Source organism: Rhinolophus sinicus, chromosome 8, assembly GCF_057876585.1.
Source record: "Rhinolophus sinicus isolate RSI-liver-muscle chromosome 8, RSI-T2T, whole genome shotgun sequence".
Classification (NCBI taxonomy): Eukaryota; Metazoa; Chordata; class Mammalia; order Chiroptera; family Rhinolophidae; genus Rhinolophus; species Rhinolophus sinicus.
In genome coordinates this window covers 4,827,777-4,849,242 of record NC_142508.1, presented here as the reverse complement: position 1 = coordinate 4,849,242, position 21,466 = coordinate 4,827,777, and the positions used below count along the sequence as shown (strand labels likewise).

At 44.0% G+C, this 21,466-nt stretch overlaps 1 protein-coding gene across 1 annotated transcript in view; it reads left to right on the top strand.

Annotated features, from left to right (window-relative positions):
• Window positions 1–21,466, top strand: part of CNTNAP2 (contactin associated protein 2) — a 1,494,727-nt gene that overhangs the window by 1,463,488 nt on the left and 9,773 nt on the right. Inside the window, exon 22 of the mRNA XM_088799852.1 lies at window positions 3,842–4,081. Coding sequence (XP_088655978.1) covers window positions 3,842–4,081 — 240 coding nt within the window. The remainder of the gene's footprint in view (window positions 1–3,841; window positions 4,082–21,466) is intronic.

Genomic DNA, 21,466 nt, shown 5'->3' with positions numbered 1-21,466 from the left:
CCCAGGGAGCTCCAGGGTCCTGAGGGCTAATGAGACCATTTGCTCAAAGCAGTTGCTAAGCTGCCACTAGAAATACCTTTCCAATGCAGTTCCCATCGCAGGCATCGGCAGATGAAACACCTTGAGTTTCTCACTGAAATACAAGCACTTTAAAGTGTCGTTCAAGGCCCTTCCCCATCTGGCCTGAGCTCGGACCCATCAGACCCCACAGGCCCCAGGACGTCAACCTTGTAACACACTCAACCTGCAGTTCTCCCTCCTTTCACCGTCAGAGCCGAGTTCTACGACAGAGAACAAGCGGTGAGGATGTGGAGAAATTGGTGGGAACGTGGAGTGGTGCAGCCACTATTCAAAACATGTATGGAGGTCTTTCCAAAAATTAAAACTAGAACAGCCACAGTTACAAAATAGTCACAGGAGAGTGTAGAGAATGTAGTCAAAAATATGGTAATAACTATGTATGGTACCAGGTGGGTACTAGACTTATTGGGGGATCACTTCGTAAATTATATAAATGTCTCACCACTATGCTGTTTATCCATAAGTAATACAAAATATATTGAATGTCAACTGTAAAAGAAAGAAAGAAAGAAGAAAGAAAGGAAACTGCCATATGACCCAGCAACTCCATGTCTGAATATACACCCAAAAGAATTGAAATCTAGGTCTCAAACAAATACCTGCACTCCCATGTTCACTGTAGTATCGTTTGCAATAGCACAAACATGGACATGACCTAAAAAGCCACCCACAGATGAATGGATAAAGAAAATGTAGTCTCCACATTCAATGGAAGAGTATTGAGTCTTAAAAAAAAAAAGAAGGAAATCCTGCCATCTGCTACAATGTGAATGGAGGACGTTATGCTAAGTGAAATAAGCCAGACACACACAAAAAAAAAAACAAATACTACAGGATATCCTTTATATCAGGAATCTAAAATAATCAAATTCATAGGAGCAGAAGAGCAGACCGGTGCTTGCCAGGGCTGGGAGAGGGGGGCATGAGTTGGTCGTCAAAAGGAACATTCCATTCTGCAAGAGGAGTCAGTCCTAGAGACCTGCCGTGGAGCCGAGTGCCTAGAGCTGAAGAGACTGTATTGTACACTTAAAAATGTGTTTACCTTCTGGTAAAAAAGAACAACCCTGGTTCTCGTGTTACCTCTCCTGAAATTACCTCTCCAGAACCCCACACAAACTTGCTTCGCTGGTTTCCCATAGACTTTGATAATCTTGCCAAACACATAGTCTCTTTCTCAGCTCAGAAAATGGTCATGGTTAAGAGGCTCCGAGGTCAGTCTGCCTGGCCTCAGGAGACGACAGGCCTGAAGCAAAAGCCTCCATTTCCTCACACATTACACAGAGATAATGACACTCCTTTCTCCATAGGATGGTTCAGGAAATTAAATACCAAATTTTTATAAAACATCTAGCACATTTTATAAAAATGTTACCTCTTGTTATTATACAGCTTGTGTTCAGTTGTGTTAGTCGGGTGGTTGTACATATGTTTGTTTCCCCCCGCAAGTTTGTGAGCTGCCTAGGATAAATCCTTGCATCACTCTCTTCCTGCTACTGCTACCAGGCAGTCGAGACCTGTGATGAATTGAGTTGAGTTGAGTTGAGTTGAGTTGAGTTGAGTTGAGTTGAGTTGAGTTGAGTTGAATTGAATTGAATTGAACTGAGCTGAAGTCCCACCAGGTGGCAGTAGCTACCAGCCCCAGAATTCCCTTTTCTGGAGCTCTATGCCAGGGCTAGACAGGCTAAAAAGAACTCTCCATTTATGGGCAAGAAGCAGCTCATGGAGCTGAGGTTGTTCCTATGTAGTTTCCTACCACCAAGTGGCCACTTGTCCTGGTGCCTCAACCGCAGGTGAAACCAGATAGGAATTTAGGGAAGCAAGGAGCTGAGGTCTTCCTTTCCACTCTGGTAGCAGTCACTGAGTCTCCTTGGTCTGAGGATGTTTCAAGGGAAGGCAGATCGCTTGAGGGAGGGAATGGAAACTAAATATCTGAACTCTTTGTGAGGAAGGCACATTGGTGGTCTTAGAATGAGGGATTCTGGTATTAGACCAGGAGACAAAGTATGAATCCTTCAGTAGCCTGCAGTCAGTGAAGAGAAAGCAAGGGAGGTAGAGGGGAACAAACCAGCACAGGTGTCGTTGGGACCAGAGCCTCTTTCCAGCCATCAAAGGAACCCTCAGGATGCATCCTGACTGTGGGTTTTTGTACAGGTCGCAGGTACCTCCTACCGCCCCATCCTGAGTGGCACATGCTCCAGCTCAAAATCACAGACTGAATCTTCCTGCAGGAGAAAAATATGGAGGATCCTTCATTCAATGTCTTTATGTACATGTCTAAGACCCCATTTGAATCCCCAGGATTACCATTCTTCATCATCCCCAATGTCACATCTCTTCCATCAATTGAAATTCACACGGGACTAGTACTGGTCAGTCCCATGCACTGATTCATTAATGCCATGAATACCAATACATCCACTTCTTGTGCCTCCAAGGCATGCTCCCTTCTCTATTCATGTATTCTTTGATTAATGACGGGTAAATTTTTCTACGAGACTGCTTCACCTGTGTCCATGCCCTAGTGAGAAACATCCCCTGCTCTGAATTCAACATTTTACAGACGTAGCTAGCCTTCTGTTTTCCAGTATCTTTGTTTCTCACAGTTCAAGTGGGAGGGTAAATATCTCACCTCCTGTTCCTTATATTTCAAAGGTAGTCATCACGTGAATGTAATCTCCCATCCAGAATACAGACTGCTGTGCTCTCCCCTAAAGCACAGGTGGCCCATACTGTGGGTTTGCAGCACTGCGATATCACCACCTACGTCTGTGGTCCTCCAGCATCAGAATCACAGGAGGCCTTATGAAAACACCCCCCTCATTTCTGATTGTGAGATTTCGCATGTCCGACAGGTTCCCTGAGATGCTGATGCTGCTGGTCCAGAAACCACACGGAGCGACCAGGAAATTCTCAGACTCCCTCAACATTCATTTGTGCTGCACAGCTTCTAGAGCTCGGGGCAGAGCGTCAAAAAGACACTCCTTTTACTGATTTCACTGGTGTGACAGTGTGTGGTCATGCTAATTTAAACGGTACACGTTGGAAATGCCTCTACTCAGACTCACCCCATCTGAATGTTAGTTTAGGAAGTTACTGAGGGGGAGGGGGAGTGATTCTTACATGTGTAAGAATGTATGTGTTTGCGATTGACTTGGCAGAGTGTCCTGGCTTCCAAAACGTCCATCAGATACTGGGTGGGACGCTGTAAACCTCAGAATTCCAAGCGGAATGGGTTCTGAAGAAAGGAAATGCCCAATTACACGTTCTGGGAACATTTTCTTTTTTTTTCTTTTCTTTCTTTTAAACAAAGAATTCTAAAGAAGAAAATAAGAAAGAAGTACAATATGAAACCATCATTTATCAGGAGGGCTAGGCCAGGGACCTTGTTCAATACAGGACGAGGGCCGTTGAAGCATCAAAAAGGCGAAGAATCAGAGCCAAGTGAGAGTTGTCAGTTTCAGCAACATGGCGAGTGTCAGGAAGGTAGTTATGAACGTGTTTTATTTTAACAAGTGCCGTCTTAGCCAGTCCTTACCCTTCCTGGCTCTCTGGTAACACCGAAGGTTCTTTGCAAGGGACGTCTCTAGCCCTAAGCCTTATCAACTCATTAATATTGCATCTAAAAGAACCTAACATCTTAACCTGAAACCTAAGAGTGAGATTTGGACCCAGGCATTCAAAGACAAGTAAGTGTGTTTTACAGCTGGAAGGAATATAGTGAGGGGGGTAAGATTTTTACTTTCTTTCTCTTTTCTTTCAGAAACGGGGAAGATTGACCAAGAGATTCACAAGTACAACACCCCGGGATTCACCGGGTGCCTCTCTAGAGTCCAGTTCAACCAGATAGCTCCCCTCAAGGCAGCTTTGAGACAAACCAACATCTCAGCTCACGTTCACATCCAGGGCGAACTGGTAGAGTCCAACTGTGGGGCTTCCCCACTCACCCTCTCACCTATGTCGTCCGCCACCGACCCCTGGCACTTGGACCACCTGGATTCAGGTAAAGCCGAAAGCAGTGTGGGCCAGACTGCTTCCTTTCTTGGGTCCTCAGTTTCCTCATCTGTAAAATGGGGTTCATGACAGAATCTCACTGGTGGTGTAGTTGGAGGCTTGAGAGTGAAGGAGCGTTCGGGCACAAGCTTTCTTAGCACAGGGCTGAGTGCATATCAAGTGCTTGTCCTCCTAGCTCAGCCAGCAGTGTGTAAGCCGAAGGTAAGGAATGTAGGAATGATGGACTCTTCCTCCTGTAAGTGAAATTATGAGATGCCTAAAGGGGTGTCTGCGACATGACTGAGGGGTGATCTGAGCAGCTCACGGCCTCACTTTTGTCTTTGTGACTCTCTGAGTTGCAGCCCCATAGTCCAAGTTCTAAGCTCAGGAGGCAAGATTTACCTGAAACGAGGCAGAGACGGTAGTGACACAAAAACCCCACAGCCGTCCAGATTGTTAAGAGGCGCGCGTAGGCTTGCAGAGCTCAGCGGATTTAGTCTCACTTCTGCAGGGGATAAGACGTGCACGTTGAAAGCACGGGGCTCACAAGAAAGGATGTAGCGATTGGCTGCAAAATTAATTGGATGCAAATTCAGTGTGGTCCTAACAGGAAGTGGTGGAGAGCCCCTAGGTCCTACTCGTCGCGTTACCCAACCTGACCCTGGGCAGTTCCAGGCCCTCTGTAAGCCTCTGCTTTTTCACGCATAAGGTGACCAAGTGGGATGTGATCTCAGTGACGTCCAAATCGAACATTCGATGGATCTCCCGAGCAACATGTGATGTCACTTGTGCAAAAGACAAGAGGAGGACAGATGCAGAGGCAGGTGGCGTGAGGCCTGGGTGTCAACAGCACCCCCCCTCACCAGGAGGTCACACGTGGGCAGGTTTTCTGACCTCTGTCCTCAGTTTCCCCGTGTCTACAATGGAGATAATAAGACCTAACCTAAGCGAATTCACAGACTTCTATGTGAGACGAAGCATGTAAAGCACTTAGTGTAGTCACAGACAGGTAGCAAGCTTTCACCAAGTTTAGCTGTGATAACACGAGCAGTGGGGTTATTACTACATTAGACACAGTTTGCGCTCATACTTGAAGGTCCAGTCCAGGCCTGCGAAACCTCCAGCACCCTAACTCCTCGTTTGTGGCAGTTCCTCCTGGAAGCCTCCTGTGATTGCTTTTGTGTGTTCCAGCCCCGCCCTCGGTATTCAGGAGCTTTCAGTGCAGCCCTCATTGTAAATGCTCACTAGGATGTGTGCTGCAAAGCTTTGTGAAGCTTCTAAAGGAGCCAAAATTGCCCTATTGTCAGAGTAGCCAATTTACAGACTAAACAATCCTCTTTGTTCCTCACACATGGATCCCCGTAGCATGACGCGGGGTGCTGTGTGCCAAGGGTGCGTCTAAAGAATTCCCTTTCGTGAATGTGAGGATTACACAGCAGGCTCGGTTTCCTCGTGGGCTGGCTGAACAAAGGGAAGCGTTCCTAATGCTGAGAGGAGAAAAACAGGAGAGAACATACGAGATGAGAAAAGACAGACGTCAGGGCTACAGAGGGACAGATTTCTCAGATAATTTCCTCCAAATGCCGGAGTGTATAGATGTAACGGCCTGACCTTAGAAACGCGGTTCTCACACTGTTCCAGATACTCACTGCACGAGGCCATCCATGAGAGTTTGCGGTCTCAGTCAGCTGCCAAGAAATTCGTTGCAAAAACATCGAGATGCTAGTTTGGGCCAAGACGAGTTCATATGCATTATGTCTTAATTAGCAAATGATATGCTTTGTGGTCTGTGAGATACAGTTGTAGGGGCCGAACAGTTTGGGTTCATTTATTTATTTATTTATTTAAATCATGTTTTCTGCATGATAATATCATTCTTTCGAGGGATGTAATGAAAATGTATGTAGGGAACATTCCCGTTATTATTCAGCGTTCAAATCAGAATTCTGCAGCCCAGATATTATGGTGGGCCTGGGCTATGTAACATACGTTTCATTTGCAGAAAAACTTCCACTTGCAACTTGTGCAAAGTTCTTACCCGGTGTTAACCAGCGGCTGTATCGATCTCGTCATCATAATTTATTCCATAATTGAAATTCCGAATTAATTTCCATAATTGAAAAAATGCTTATGAAGAAATATGTGTATCTGTCTTGCGAACTTTATTAAAAGAACAGAAAACAGCTTCTGAACTATGAGGCAGAAGTGTTGTTTAGATAATGCGATTTGATTTTTTTTTTTTTCCTTTAGGTGAAGGGGAACATAAGAGTAAATGGGGGTCAGGTCTGGACGTGAGGACAGAGAAAGACATAGACAGAAGGGATGGTTACTTAATAGCAGCCTCCAGTGGTTTAGTGTCAGGGAGAAAACACTTTTCCTCTACCCACTTATGTCCAGTAAATGGGGGCCTGCAAATTAAACTGATAAAAGACAGATTAACAGGACAGAAAAGTTTATTTGTATGCATATGACAGCTTACAAAAGAAGTATCTCCATAAATGGTTACAGTTAGAGGCTTACATACCTTAGTAGGCAAAAGGGAGAGTGGAGTAAAGGCATCTATGGGTAGAACAAATGGGTTTCTAAAAGAACAGAGATAAGAAAGTTTGTGATAATGCTTGTTCATGCAGGTGAGACTGGTCTTTCTGTCTTCTTCAAGGCCATAAAACTCCCCTGGAGAGGGAATTTATGGTAAGTTTACTCTTAGTCTCCTTCCTGAGAGTAAAAGCCACGCAGAAGAGGGAATTTATGGCAGCCTTATTTTCCAGAAGCTTCTATGTTAGTCAGATAAAGGAATCTCCAAAAAGATTTCTTTCTGCGTCTGTTGAATCCCAAATGTCCTCAGTTAAAAATAACTTCCATACCAACTCGGGTTCTAAGTGGGTCCCCACATCAGCAAGTATATTCTAGTTTTTGTGAGCCTAAGTTCATCCTTCTGAATTCTGATTTGAAGGTTTTGCTTTTTTTCAGGTAATCTTTCATGTGTGGGTAGAATAAGAATCCTCACTATCAGATATTCAGAAAGAAAACAACAGTACATGCGCGCAAATGCCATTGCTAGCTATAAATCCCGTGCTGCTTGAATCTGTGTAGATACAGGACAGAGAGAGAATAAAGGTGAGGGCTGGTCAGTCCTGGTTTGACTAGAGGACATTTGGAAGCAGATGGTTTCATCGGGTGCCTTGCAGAGTGGTGTCCCGAGTATCACCTGGAAGCTTGTTAGAAATGCAGAATCTCAGACCCACTGAGAGCATCTCTGTTTGAGCGAGGTTCCCAGGTAATTATTACGTGCACATAAAGTTTGGAAGCACTAGCCTCGTACAGTGGTTCTGAGTCACAGGTGCATGTTCAAGTTACCTGGGAAGCTTTCAGAAATCCCGGTATCCAGGCTACACCCCTGACTATTAAACCCGACACCCTGGGGGGAAGATACAGGCATCCCAGATGTGACCCCTCCCAGAGTGACTCCAATGTGTAGCCAAGATTGGGACTCATTCACCAAATAAGCAAAAAGCTAATAGCCCCTCGGCGAGCCCTTTGAAGTCAGGTTACCAAAAGGAAAGGAAATTAATGCAAAAATAAACAAGCAGTTAAGAGAAAGAGTGAAGCCTTTAGGTGGTGAAATCACAAACTGAAAGACTGTGGCAATAAACTTGCACAAGGTTGGGACAGAGAACTTTTTTATCTGCCTACTTGGAAATGGAAAAACAGACCGGACACAAACGAACAAGAAACCCACAGTGTGGGGCTCTCAGGAAAGTGCCTTGTTAGAGAAGTTGCTGCAGCCCAGGAAGGGACCTCAGTTTGAGGAAGTGTCCCATTGTCATTGTTTCTTGAATCCGCTGCAAACTTAATTTGCAGGGATGGCGGGATGGGGCAGAAACGCTGCCCTGAAATAAGTATGTGCATCTTTGGAAACAGCCCCCCTTGCTGTGAAGCTTGCGGAGTCTTTCTTACGGCCTCGGTGTCCCCTAGACCTACTCACTTCCTGCCCACACCAGGGTATCTGCAGAGACCTGGCGATCAGACACGCACTCGGACGTCTTGTGTTCTTTGTGCTCCCTCACTGTTCCTTCTTTCTTAGATGATATCAAGTGATAAAAAAAAAAAAAAAATGTGTTCTAAGGCATGCTGGCTCTGTGTAATAAGATCCTATTTCTCTTCTGTAACACTACCTCCTGAGTTACTCGTTACCTCTCTAATGCCTTTGGAGCTCTGTCAGTGTTTTCCGAAGTGAGGGGCATTTGTGGTTGGTCAGGTTGTGCACTGCACAACTCCAAGGGCCGCAGTCTGTGAGTCCTAGAGCCGTGCAGCCTGGTGCCTTTGATAGGGGCTCAGCAGACCATATGCAAAGAAAATAGACATGGCTTTACAAAACAATAGAAGGTCATTTCCTGCTCATTTTTCCTTCAGTCCTTCTAATTTTGTCAGAGAGAAAGTCTCCTTTTGGTTCTGGCGTGCTGTCAACACCTCTCCCATGCTTGTTATTCACCCTTAATATAGACAAAACAGGCTTCTGATTAGAGCCTTGACAGGCAATGGAATTACTCAGGGTTATTATAAAGTTTTATCACTGCATCTATTTAAATACGAACTTGAATCAGTTTAGTGAAAACAAGTAAATAAATAATAATTAGGTTTTACATGGATATGGCAAAACAACGTGAAGGTGGTTCCCACGTGACTGGAGTTTGGAAAACACTGGGCAGTGTGACAGGATCTTTAAAACACAAGGGCCTAGCATGGGGCCGTCACAGTGCATTTTTAATAAGGGGAAGCGATACACAAAATTATGTTGATTTGATGTAAACGAATTCTGCTCTATTGAAAACATCTGGTCACTGTTTTTTCTGCCTCGTTTTTTCCCACCCCCGTTGATGAGAGGGACAGCCTGTTTCTAAAGCACCTTATCACGGGCCTCGGGAATATTTTTAGAACCGTCGTTGCCAGGTGGAAAAAGCAAACCCAGCCCTGAGCTCTGGTTTGTTTGCAGGTCGCAGAGCAGCAGACAATGGCTGTGATTCGCCTCTGAGAATTATGGGCTCTGTTCTTCCTCTTTGTCAAATTCAGGGAACCTTATTTCCTTGGAATGGCAAGGATTTACCGGCAGAAGGACAACTACAGATGGCAGTGCACATTCCGTAAAATACAAAAACAAAACAAACACCAGAAAAACTACATCCAAGAGTCTGATGCCAGAAACTTCTGCACTAAGGACCAACTCCAAAGCGTACAGAGAGCCGTTTTCCAAGGCGTTCATATTAAGCCTTGGGGTGTTTTATTGCATTCTGGTATTTGATACAGAATACACCACATCAAAGGTCACATCCTAGGATCTTTTTTCAAATATTATTAAGGTAGAGAAGGCACTTGATGATGTAAGATATCACTTCCCGAGGACCACTCTGGTTGTAAAGATTATAACTAGTTACTGTTTTACTGGACTTCCGGTGCGTCCTGGTGGTGGCCCCAGCACAGGTTGCATAGTACCTGAGAGGTGCTTACCTCCATTCATTTACAGGTGCACCGCGCCCCACAGAGGCCCTGGAGGACCGGCCTCAGATAGGTGCCGGCAGTGGCACCCACAGTCTCCATTGTGACCTTGAGTTATCTGGCTCCCACCCTGGTGCCAACCTGCCTCTGATACCCAGAAGCTCTTGACCAGGAATTCTCACAGCTCCTGAGCAGGAAGTGAGCGGGACATGGAAAATCCAGAAGCATGGCACAGACTAGAAAACAGTTCACAGCACCTCTTTCTCCTCCTGCCCTGATCCAAAACCAGAGGTTGTCAGCGACCCAGGAGAATCCAAATCCAGACGTGTCCCATGGATTCACTCTGGTTCACAGAGCTGTTGGTTCACATCCTTCTTAGGAATGGGATCCTTCTCCCAAATAAACTGGGAGCTAGATGGAATGTGATACCGGGGATCCCTCAAGGTAGATTCCAGAATATACAGTTCTGTCCAGCTACTGTGAGCTGAGAATAAGGCATCACTCACCACAATACTCGACCACTGGGAATGGTGAGTTTGGTTTCTGAAGGTACCCCTACCTCTAGTGCCATGGGTTTTAATGGCTTGGTTTCTTGTCTATAGTCCAAATTTTCTTTCCACCATCTGAAGATAAAATATTTTTATATCTTCTTGTGCAAACGAGTTATGGATATGATGAACATTTAAAATTGCATATATTTATTCAGTTTCCTTCATAATTACAAGCTGGTGGCTGGTTTTCTTTACCACCTGCAAGCACTTAAAATAATCTTTCCAGCTCTTATAATTACATCTTAATTATTTCTGAGCAGATCCTTTTTTTCATCCTTATGCTAAGATTGCATGATTAATGCGTTTAATCTGATACTTAATCTTTTTATTCTCTTATGCGTCATTTGTCCTCTTCCGTGACCAACCCAGGCCACATTTATTCAAGTGCAAAGAACAATTATTATCCCCACTTTTCTAATGTGCACATTTCCCGCAAATGATCCAAATTCTGCTTTTCTGCAAAAGCAGCAAGCACATTTGTATAGCTCACGTCAAATATAATATTAGAGTTAGATTTTTGACCTAATAGTCATTTAAGTTGTTCCCATCTTTTGTTGCCATAATGAATAGTTTTCTACACATGGTTTTGTTGAGTCAAGGGATGTATTTTTAATTTTGATAGCTCTTACATATCATCCTCCAATGATACAGTCAGTACCTCCAAGCCAATAAGATATCAGTTCTTCCCGCCCCCCCCCATCCCGGCTCACCGACACAGTACATCATAGAATTCTTTTAAATTTGCTACATTATATTGGAAAGAATGAAATTTTATTGTTTTATTTTGATTTCATTTATTTTGAGTGAGATCAAGTATCTGTGTTTATAAGTCACTTGTATTAATTTTTTCGTGAACTGCCTGTGTATATTCTTTGACCAAATAATTATTTATATATTTATATTTTTTCCTATTTGTTTGTTGGTCATTTACTACTTACAAGAATTATTTTTACTATGCTTGAATGTTTTCCTAGTTGGATCTCTTTTTTTTTTTTTAATTTATGAGTGGGGTTCCATGTGAAAAATTTTTAATTTTACATGGTGAGCCATAAAATGTTTTACAGCTATTGGGTTTTTGCCTTCTCCGTTCAGAAATTATTTTTTAAATTTTTCCACATTTTTTCTAATGATTTTGTTTGATTTGTAAATTTTATATATGGACGCCACTTAAAATTTGAGTGGAAGGAGTAAGACAGGAATTCAGCTTCATTTTTTTCTAACTGGTCAACCAGTGGTCCAGCCCTATTAGTCAAGGTTTCATCCTCTCTCCTACCTTCATCATATTTAAAATTGCCCTTTGTACTTGAGTCTCCTTCTGGGCTCCCTGATCTGCTACATTGATCGTTGACTCTTCATGAGACAATACCCAGCTGCCGCAATGATTGAGCTTTTATAATAGCATTTAATATCTCAGAAAGTTCATCTCCCTTTTCTTCTCTTTTTTTAAGAATTCTCCTGCCCTTGCATACTTACTTTCCCCTTGTGATTTTAGAATTCCAATCATTTCATTGGGATTATGTCTAGAGTTTTTCATTGAGGAGGGCGGGGGTTGGACCCTTCCTCCGCCCCCTCAGCATACTCTACATACCGTCCTCTTTTCCCATGTGCTGCTTTCTAGTCGGTTCTTACGAGGCCGGACAACTAAGTTCACGAACTTTCCACCGTGTAAGTGCATCGTGTGTCTGACCGTGTCAGGGGGCCGCCTTTGCACAAAGATTTGTTCTTTCCTAACCAGAATTGTTTACCTCTCTGAAACAACACTGAAAAAATCAAAAGGGTCACAAACACTCGGCTTTGGAACAACTTCTCTGGTCCTAATAGCCTCCTTGTGTGGGCATCTCTTTCAGTCCCAATTTCCCTCGACCTCTCCTTCCCCTTGTTTCTTACCATAGATTCCGCACACCAAGAAGGGTAGGATTGTCTCCCAATGTTCTCTCTATGCTCCACCCACCCCACCTGGCACCATCCTTAGAGATGCCTCTCTCCCCCGGTCTGTGCCTGGCGGGGCTTCTCATCTGTCTCTGTCCCATGGGGTTGAGGAAGTGCAAGGTAACACAGGCGTCCACGTGGCTATGGTGACTTCTCTGTTGATGGCAGACCTACTGACTCCAGCAAGCCACTGGATTCATTTTCATCTCCTTCTTGTGCTGAAATGTTATAAGAAGCTCATGAAAATGAAATGCATAGATTTGAGCTCAGTGTTATCCACAAATACATGTGTCTGTCCTTGCCTCCTTCGAGCCCCCATGCTAACTCTTCCTACGGAGCGTCGATGTTGAATATTCTTGTGTATCATTTGGTGCCATTCAGGATACCACAATGCCCTCCAGGTTCATCCGGCATCCCTTTCTTTACTGACCTGTCAGAAAGACTGTTGTTGGAATCTCTGGGTGTGAATTCTCCCAAGGGAATCCCTGCCAGTCCCCACCTGGAAATGCTGCTTGCACCTTTGCTGGCAAATTGGGGCCTATGTCATTTCTTGTGTTTTCTAACGTGGAAGAAACATTATCCAGACGAAGTTCTGACCCAACACCCACCATTGCTCTTCAGAGGAAAAGTCACTATATAAACAGCAATAACAAATAGGTGATTTCACTCGTTGGAGATCTTTGATTGATTCCCTGGGCTCTTCACAGACTATTCAGAAATATTGAAAGACCAGGAAGATTCTTGATTCTGCTGTTGAGTTACTGCCTAGGAACAACTCTGGAAGGCTTAGGGGAGATAAAGTAAAATCAACTTAATGTTAAAATGTAAAAATGTACATAAAAATCCATATGAATGTTGGGACACGGTCATTTGAAACATAGAGAACAAGATGATTCGCACTGAAATTTCCCTCTTAGAAAAGGCTAAATGTGGTTTTCAAGAATTTACTTGGAAATTTTAACTTTTAGAACATTGGAAAGGGTAAAGACAGAAATAACGATAGCTTAACATTGTAAATTAATTGCTGAAGTGCTGTCAGTGCTTGATTTTGTTTTCTCCTGACAAGGGCCCTGTGTGGTGTGACATATTGGCCACGTTTGAAAGATAAGGAAAATGCAACTCAGAAAATAAATGTCTTCATTCCCTCAGTAAAGATCTGAGGAGCTGCAGTGGGGGCTGGCTCCACCTGGGAGCTGTCCAGACACCTGTGCTGTCCATGAGAAACCACCGCCCCGTGTTCACAGCACTTTGCTCAAAGGGATACAGAGAATAGCATGAGCAGGTCTGACTGTCAGGTATCGTCCCTTCGGATTCAGTGCTTTCCCCATTGTTCCTTCCTCTCAATGAAAAAGTTCAAACATCAAAGAATTCCAGTTCTTTATTCTGACCTATGTTCCCATCTTCTGTCATCCCTTAGATACAACACAGGAGTCTGAAATAATCAGTACTTTGCATACCTGTAAGTGAGAGTCCTGCTGCTAAATACACCTTCCCTTTTCTCTCCACTTTCTCTTTTCTGATATGGGATATCAAAAATGCCCAGGATGGCTAGAGCCAATGAAGTATTTTTTTCACACTCTGTTGACGTGAATGAGAAGAGCTCTGACAGAATCACATGGTTTGTGCTGGAAGTTTGTCACAGAATCTTGACCATGACACGACCCCGCACCCAGGAGGAGTCTGTCTGTGGCAGGGGACACTGAGAGCTTTAGAAAACAGAAGAGTTTGTTTCGCCAGGTTCTCTTTGAAGCCCATTAGCCATTCCACCCGCCAACAAGCAAAGATACTTGTCTTTTGAGATCTGAGGTTAATTCAGGAAGACAACAGTTCAAAAGACAACAGAAATATCTAGCGTGGGGTTTGTAGATTCAGTTTCCTGAGGTCAGCCTCCTTGGAAGAAAAGACATTGTCTTGGGATTGGAATTAGAAATTTTCATTTGCGCTACTGCAGCAGAAAAGAGTATTTCAAAAGCAAGAGCCCCCGTGGGCATTGATAAAAGGCTTAAAATATGTGTTGAATTAAAATTTAAAAGCACTTTACATGTATACCGACTTCTGAACACTTACGAATAAAAAGGGTCAATTTTACACTTTGATGGACTGGCAATTACAACACACGTCCTGCGAAGCCATGTGAAGATTGACAGAGCGAGTCCACGGAGAGCGGGAGCAAATTCATCATCTAAAACTGAAGACGTTTTCTGCAAACTGAGATTCAGAGGTTATAGCAGAAGATTAAATGTTTGTTCAAATGCATTTTATTATTCACTGTACGACTGCGAAAGACATACAACAATGACAAAAACAAAAGCAGTAATATTCAGCTTGTTTCCAAAAGAGGCAAATTATGGCCTTTGAATTTACTAGAAGTTCACAAAGGGGGAGTAAACTTCATCCTTGCCTGGGTCTTCAAATGATGAAACGTGCCTTAGTATTCTCGCAGATGATGAAACTCATCTTTTGACTACATTTCATGCGATGAAAATGTTATTTTCACTGAGCTCCCAAGCCATAAATTCCGGAAGCCGAAAGCCTTTGCTGGCATGGCACAGTGCCTGCTAGAAGTGGTCTTGGCGGAAGGCTGAAGGCAAGCGCTCCGAGGTCTCCTGAAGACGGTCATTGGATCAGCGGGGCCCGTTCTTGAGCACTATCTTGGAGAAAAGGTAAAATACGTCGGGGAATGTTTTTAAAGATGCCTTCTGGGCTCATTCCCTATTTGGTTGCTTTTAGCCTCTTACCATTGTTATTTTCTCAACCACCCTCTCCTTAGAAACGGAGGCTATTTCCATGATCCAGCAGACAGACAGACAGTCCTTGCGAACACTGCTTTGCCGGTAAGGAAACCACAGACTGCATTAGCTGAGATTCCTATGTGATGGGAATATTCACCGGCTTCCCCAACGTGCATCACAGTGACCAGCATTTCACAAGTGACAGACTGGCTCTGGTGCTCTCTCTGGACATTTGACACACGGCGCTCCTAGATGGCCTCAGGCTTTCCACCCTGAGCTGGCTGCATCTGCCACAGCACAGCCCCACCCACGCAAGGACCAACAGCAAGGAGAGAAGGGCTCTTCCAAACCACAAATCAGTAAACTCCAGAAAAATCAACAAGCCAGTGTATTTCAAAATACCTCTGTTCTCTCATATGCCTTTGAATGCATCTACAACCTCAGGAACCTACCTGGTGACCTCACAATACTCTTCCTCCCTGATACACGCTTTGGAGAACTAACTTGTTTTTCTGTTTCAAACCAGGAAAGGTCTCCAAGGACCTGCCTAAGATAACCATTTGTTAAACTCCTTGGCTGTTTTTTCTTAGACTTCTTAATATTGATTAGTAATAGACTCTTCCCTCCTACATTCAAAATACTAAAGAATTGCACTCAGAAATGAAAGCAGTGTTCCTAGCGTAGCTTTCACAACACTAAGAAGGAAATGGAACCGTGGGGTGGTCTGTCAAGCAAATCATTGAAAGCACACAAGTGATTCAGAAAAAGAAAAAAAGACAAGGTTCTCAGAAGGAATTATTTCTATTCCCTCCCAGGCACCACATTAAATTAAAACACACACATACAAGACCAGCTGGAGATGTGAACCACCAAGGGTGTCAATTAAAACTGTGCTGCTCAGAGAGAGGTTTGTTGTATTCAAGTGCCCTGACCACCTGTGAGAAATGCAGACTCCCAGGCCCTGCCCAGACCAACACAGTCTGAATGTGCATTTTAACAAGATCCCAGGTGCACCTTGCCTGAACCAAAGCTCTGAACCAAAGCGCTCCAGAATGAATGTATTTGTTTTCTCCTAAAGACACATCGGAATGTGATATAAGGAGGAAGAAAAAGCCTAAAGAACCCGCCCTTTGCACAATGCAGGGGCCCGTTTCTCCCTTAAGGGTCCTCCTTAAGAAGGCCGTGACCACATCTGAAGAGGGAAACCTGCTGCTGCTGAGTGCAACCTGGAAACCGTGTTTTCCCTCCGCAAGGGTTTGGACTGGTACTTCCCAAATTTATCCTATTCTGCATTCGTGTTAACATCAACATGAATTTATAACGCCCTGTGGCGGAGAGGAAAGGGAGTGGTCACAGGCAGGGGAGCAAGGGTGGCTCCGTAACAGAAGGAAATGCTTCAGCCTGGGCTCCCCAGCCCCTCACTCAGGGGCTCCCTGCTCTAGATTTTCAAGGCTCATGTTGAGAACCACAGGAAGATGCATGGAGAGGCCTGAGTGAAGAGTCCAAGACCTCGGACCACTGAACCTGGCGCCTACCCGCTATGTGACTCTGAGCTAAATGCCGTCCTGTTTTCACCTCCTCAGCTGCAGAGAGAGCTTGTATATACATGGAGGGAATCCAATAAAATTAATTGCTCATTCAATCCTTTTGTATAAAAGTTAGCATTATTTAAACAAGACGTATAGCAGATGATGACAAGTGCCTTTCTTCTGTTTCTTTTTACCTAAATCTCTTTTGGTCACTGGGTGTCAGACACTCATACAAGCAGCTCTCACTTGCCCTCTCTTTTAAGAAGCTAGAAGTAAATGTAAGGCTTGTTTCACTTCTCAAGTCAGAAGCCAGAAATTCATAATCTCTTCCCCATGTGAAATCAGGAATTCCAGCCGGGTCTCTTTCTGTAGAAACCGAGATGGAGGTCTAGGCATTCACACGAGTTTAATGCTCACACAGGGACGGGCTCCATGTTGTCCCCTGGATAAAACCTGCTGGCCTTGAGACGTCTCTCCCTCCTGAAAAGGTGCTCACAGTAGCCTCTCTTAAAATAAAACAGTGTTCCCTATACCTTCAGCATCTTCGTCGACAACGATTTATTTTCATATCTGTTTCTAAAATATCCATCAGTAGCAAATGGCTAAAACAAATTATTTGGGGAAAAATAATAATTTTCTGCCACAGAACTCAGCTTTGAAGGGAAAGAATGAAATGGCATGAAACGAAGACGCGGGGAAGAACAAAGGCAGACATACATCATCTAGCCCAGACCCCCCTGCAAAAAATAATGTGGCAATTTAAATTAAATTATAATTAATAGCAGCGGTTTTGTTGGTGTCTCAAATTATCACTTTAGATGCTAAAGCTCCAGTGGTTTCCATGGCGATATTTTCTCTAGGAGATGTCAGCGCCTATCTAATTTTTTTGTCCCTGATATATGACAGCCTAAAGCTTTTAGTGCCTTTTATTCTGGGGGCTTGTATGTTAGATAATCTCAATTTATTTTTACGTGCATTTAAATGTTTGTCTTACTTACAAATGGTTTCTGAGCCTAAAGTCTGCCATTTTACATATTTCAAAACATAGTATATAATAACCACAGCTACCTCATTTATCTTCTGTATTAAAAAAAAATTACTTTATTATTCCATCTTCTCCCTACCTGCTCAATGGGACCAGAAATAAATGGGAGGCTAGATTAGGATTCAAATCTCAGTGGCAGACGCCATGTCCGGTTGCAAAGGTGGCTAGAAGACGCCCCTGAAACAGCCCAAGAAGCAACCAAGGAGAAAGGCACTCAAACAGAAAAAATCTGGGGCACTGGTGAGCCCGAATTCCACTCCTGTTTTAACATCTGGATTCCTGCCCAAAGACATCTGTTGCCACCTATAGCTAGAATGGAGTATCGTCTTGGAGACTGTTGTACATGTATTCTAAACTTTTTTTAAAAAAATAATAAAAGTTGTCATGCAGCCAGCTCGTCTCTTTAGTTCTTCTCAGCCAGCCATTCCAACCTTAGCAGGGAGGGCAGAGTAAACCCAACCCAGAATCCTGCCAAAGTGTGTTCTTCAGTCTTTGTTTGATCCCGAATTCTGTACCACCTGGAATTACATCCACTCATTTGAAAAGAAAAAAGAATTCAGATCTCTTTTTAATATTCTGTTGTTAAGCTGTCTTTTAAATCAGTTTATTGTACTTAAGCACCTACCTTGAAATTTCTGTTAATGTTTCACATTCTGTAATGCAATCAAAAATCACATTCCGATAGCACTGTCTTAAAGCACAGTCGGCACTATTCATGATTCCACACGTGTTTCTAGCGCGGTGACGACCATTCTAGCTGTGCTGATTGGGTCCGTGAGGGATTCGTATCCAGAACGAGGGGTATTGGGTTCAGAGTTCTTAGTTTACAGCATGGTTCTACTGACACTGTCATCATGTGGGATTATCCTTTGTCAGATAAAATGTCTCTTCACGCTCAGCTTTTGACAAGTGAGGTGAGAAGCCTTTAGGTACCATCCGCCTCCCCAGACAGCCCACCCACCACAGAGACACAACTGAGCTAAGCTAGTTGGTTGCCTGAAGAGGCAGGTCAGCATAGCCTTTTGCAAGGTGGTTTCTGGAGCCAAATTCCAAATTCCTGGTTCAAATCCTGGCACCACCACTTCCTGGCCATGGGGCTTCAGACAAATTCTTAGCTTTCCCAGTGGGATGACCGTGCCTACCTCCTAAGGCTCACAGGACGATGGAGTGAGTCTGTGCGTGAAAAGGGCTCGCGACGGGGCCTGACTTGGAAGGAGTGCTATTATTAATAGTTCCTTGTTTCCAAAATGTGCATTGACTTTTTGTACCCAACAATAGAAGGAAAACACGTCTAGGCTCATTCCACCCCCATCTAACCACTTGCTATCCTGGGCCGGAGAGAGTTTTATATGTGAGGGAAGTGTCCGAATGCTGAGTAATTTCACATAATCCTGGAATTTAGCATTTTGCTGCTTGTCACATATAAACAATCTACGTGATCCTTGGGGGTCTTGGTTGTGCAATGTCCCCCGCTCTGGGCAGATGGGGCTCAGAACCCATCCTTGCACTCAGCAGCCCCAGCTGCGAAGGGAAGGACACTGCCCAAGGTGAGTGGCCCCTGCCCAGCACACAGACTGAAGAGGGCTAACTGGACTCTCGTTTGCTTGCTTCATAAACCCTTCCAAGGATGTAGCAAAGGGAAGGCCCAAGTGCCTTTAAAAATGGAATAAAACATTCATGTTCTCTATCCTTTTGTGGGGAGGAAAATGTATTTTTCCTCACGCGATCTAATATCCGACCATTTTATTGTGTCCCTATAGTTATGAGGAACAACTTCCCTTAGGCCTGCTCTGACAAAGTATGTGTGTGTGTGTTGTTATTTTTTATTGTTCTAACCTGAAGATGGAGGCAGGGGGAAGGAAATGTCCTCAAATTGCTTCTCACATGGGAGACAGAGTCTGTGGGGTCAAATGTGTGCGTGCTCCACGTCTGACTATGTTGGGGACCCTATGATGCATTGGCCTTCTCTGGGTGAGAAGGGCGGTGGTGCCCACACGGGCTGGGAAGCCTCAGCGGGCTGATTACTGAGCGTATTCGTGGAAGAAGACTCTCCCACCATCACTTCCTGTCTGTCCAGTGCTGGGAGGGGGAGGGGAGGGAGGCAGTCTCCGGTGGTGCAAAGGAAACACGGTCTATCAGTGGAATGGGGATGACCAGACAAACAGGAAGGACGCGTGCAAGGGAGATGCACTTGTCTGCGACACTAAATCAGAGCTGGAGTAGCGCCATGCTTTGGTGGCTATCATGTACTGTCATTTGGTGATCCAAAAGAAAAGGGTCTTGAAGACAGTCTTTTCCTATTGGATGCAAGTCTGATCTTGAGACTGTCAATATCGAAAGCCTATTTTGGTGTTCTCAACGTTTCCCAAAATATAGGTTCCTTGCTACTCTAGTACCACTGAAACTGCTCTGCTCTCCTAGTGAATCTGGACTGGGACGCGGGGGGTGGGGGGGGTGGTTGTTAGCAGAATGAAGCCTGTGTCATGGGTGAGGTTTGTGGTCTGGTCTCAGGCATGGCTCTTGGTGTCCGTGTTTCTCTACGTGCATTTCCAAGAGGCTGTTGGTACCCGGGGAAAGGACAGTTACAGTGAAATCATTTGAAACATATCTATCAAAATAGCAATCACTCTGCTTGCCAGAATGCAAAGGATTTGCCTCAAGGGACTAAGCACTCAGGAGCATTGGGACAGCCAGGCTTAAGTAACACACAAAGCCATGAGCATAGGGACGCGCTTGCAAAAAAACATAACCCTGCCCTTGAACTTCACAGGGACTTCTGCTGTACCTGAGGGTTTTCCACTGTTTGTTCTTGGGTAATTACCAGAGACTAGTGGACACAGGAAGCATTACTAGCCTTTCTATATTCAGTCTGTTCATTCCCTTTGTTGGGAAGTATGAGAATCCTGCCTTGTTCTAAGAGCTGAGTTGAATTTCGGCAGCTGAACTTCAACATTAAACCTGCATGGGAGACTTTATTATTAGAAGAGGCTACACAGACATTTACACATCTCTTAATGGACCGATTTTAATTACACCAGTCAGCAAACATCTATTCGCCATGCAACTTGTCTGCACTGTTTGTCATTGAGATCACGAACATAATTAAGGTCCGCCTTGCCTTTATGAGAGTGACTACTACATAAGGAGTGACAAGAGTTAAGATTATAGCCACTGGAAAGAGGCCCAGACACGTAATCTCAGGTGCCTGAGGATAGTTTCAGGAAAGAGGTAAGATTTGATGGACTAAGAGAAGGAAGGCAAACCCGATATCCGGAAGATTGTTGACTTTGGAATTAACTCTACCTGCATTCTGATCCCAAGCTTGATGACTTTTTAGAAGGACATGGACTAAATCGTGTGCACAGAAGGTAATTACAATGTCAAAAGGCCTGGAAACTGTGCCAACGACAGGCAGTGAAGGCATAAGCTTTCATCCTTGAAAAGCAGCTCTCGGTCTTAGAAGGGTGGCTTAGGGATCGTGTACGTTCATAATGAAATCTTACTGTTTCCTATGAGTGTGTGAGTTACTCCGTGGTACCTACAGAGTAATTTCAGGCAATCCACTGTAAATGGGCAGGTCATAACTAAAACCGCATCTGTGCTTCACATCAGTGTTTTGACTATGTAAATTAAATCTTCACGGAGGCCTGGAAAGTTCCCGTTACTAACAATTTTTGTCTGTTTTATTGTTCACTGGATCCCCAGCAGTTAGACACCTGGCATATAGTAGACATTCTACAAAGATTTGGTGAATGAATGAATGAATGAATGAATGAATGAATGAATGAATGAATGAATGAATTTTTTGGTCACATCTACTAATAATACTTCTCTGAAGAGAAAACTCAGGTTTAAAGAAGAAAGTCGAGGTTCCTAAAAACATGGTATGTTTTTATGTAAGCCAGTTTTATTCATACAGGGATGGTTTTGTGATCAATCTAATATGGCATGATCAGCCTATACATGCGAGAGCATTGCATTCTTGGGCCGACACGTGGTATTTTGAATGTCAATCCATGCTGTCCACCCTGATGGGGCCTGGGACAGTGAGCTAATGCGAGAGGAGCTAACGGCACTGGGCTTCACACTGAGTCTGCCCATTTCCTTATCTGTCTC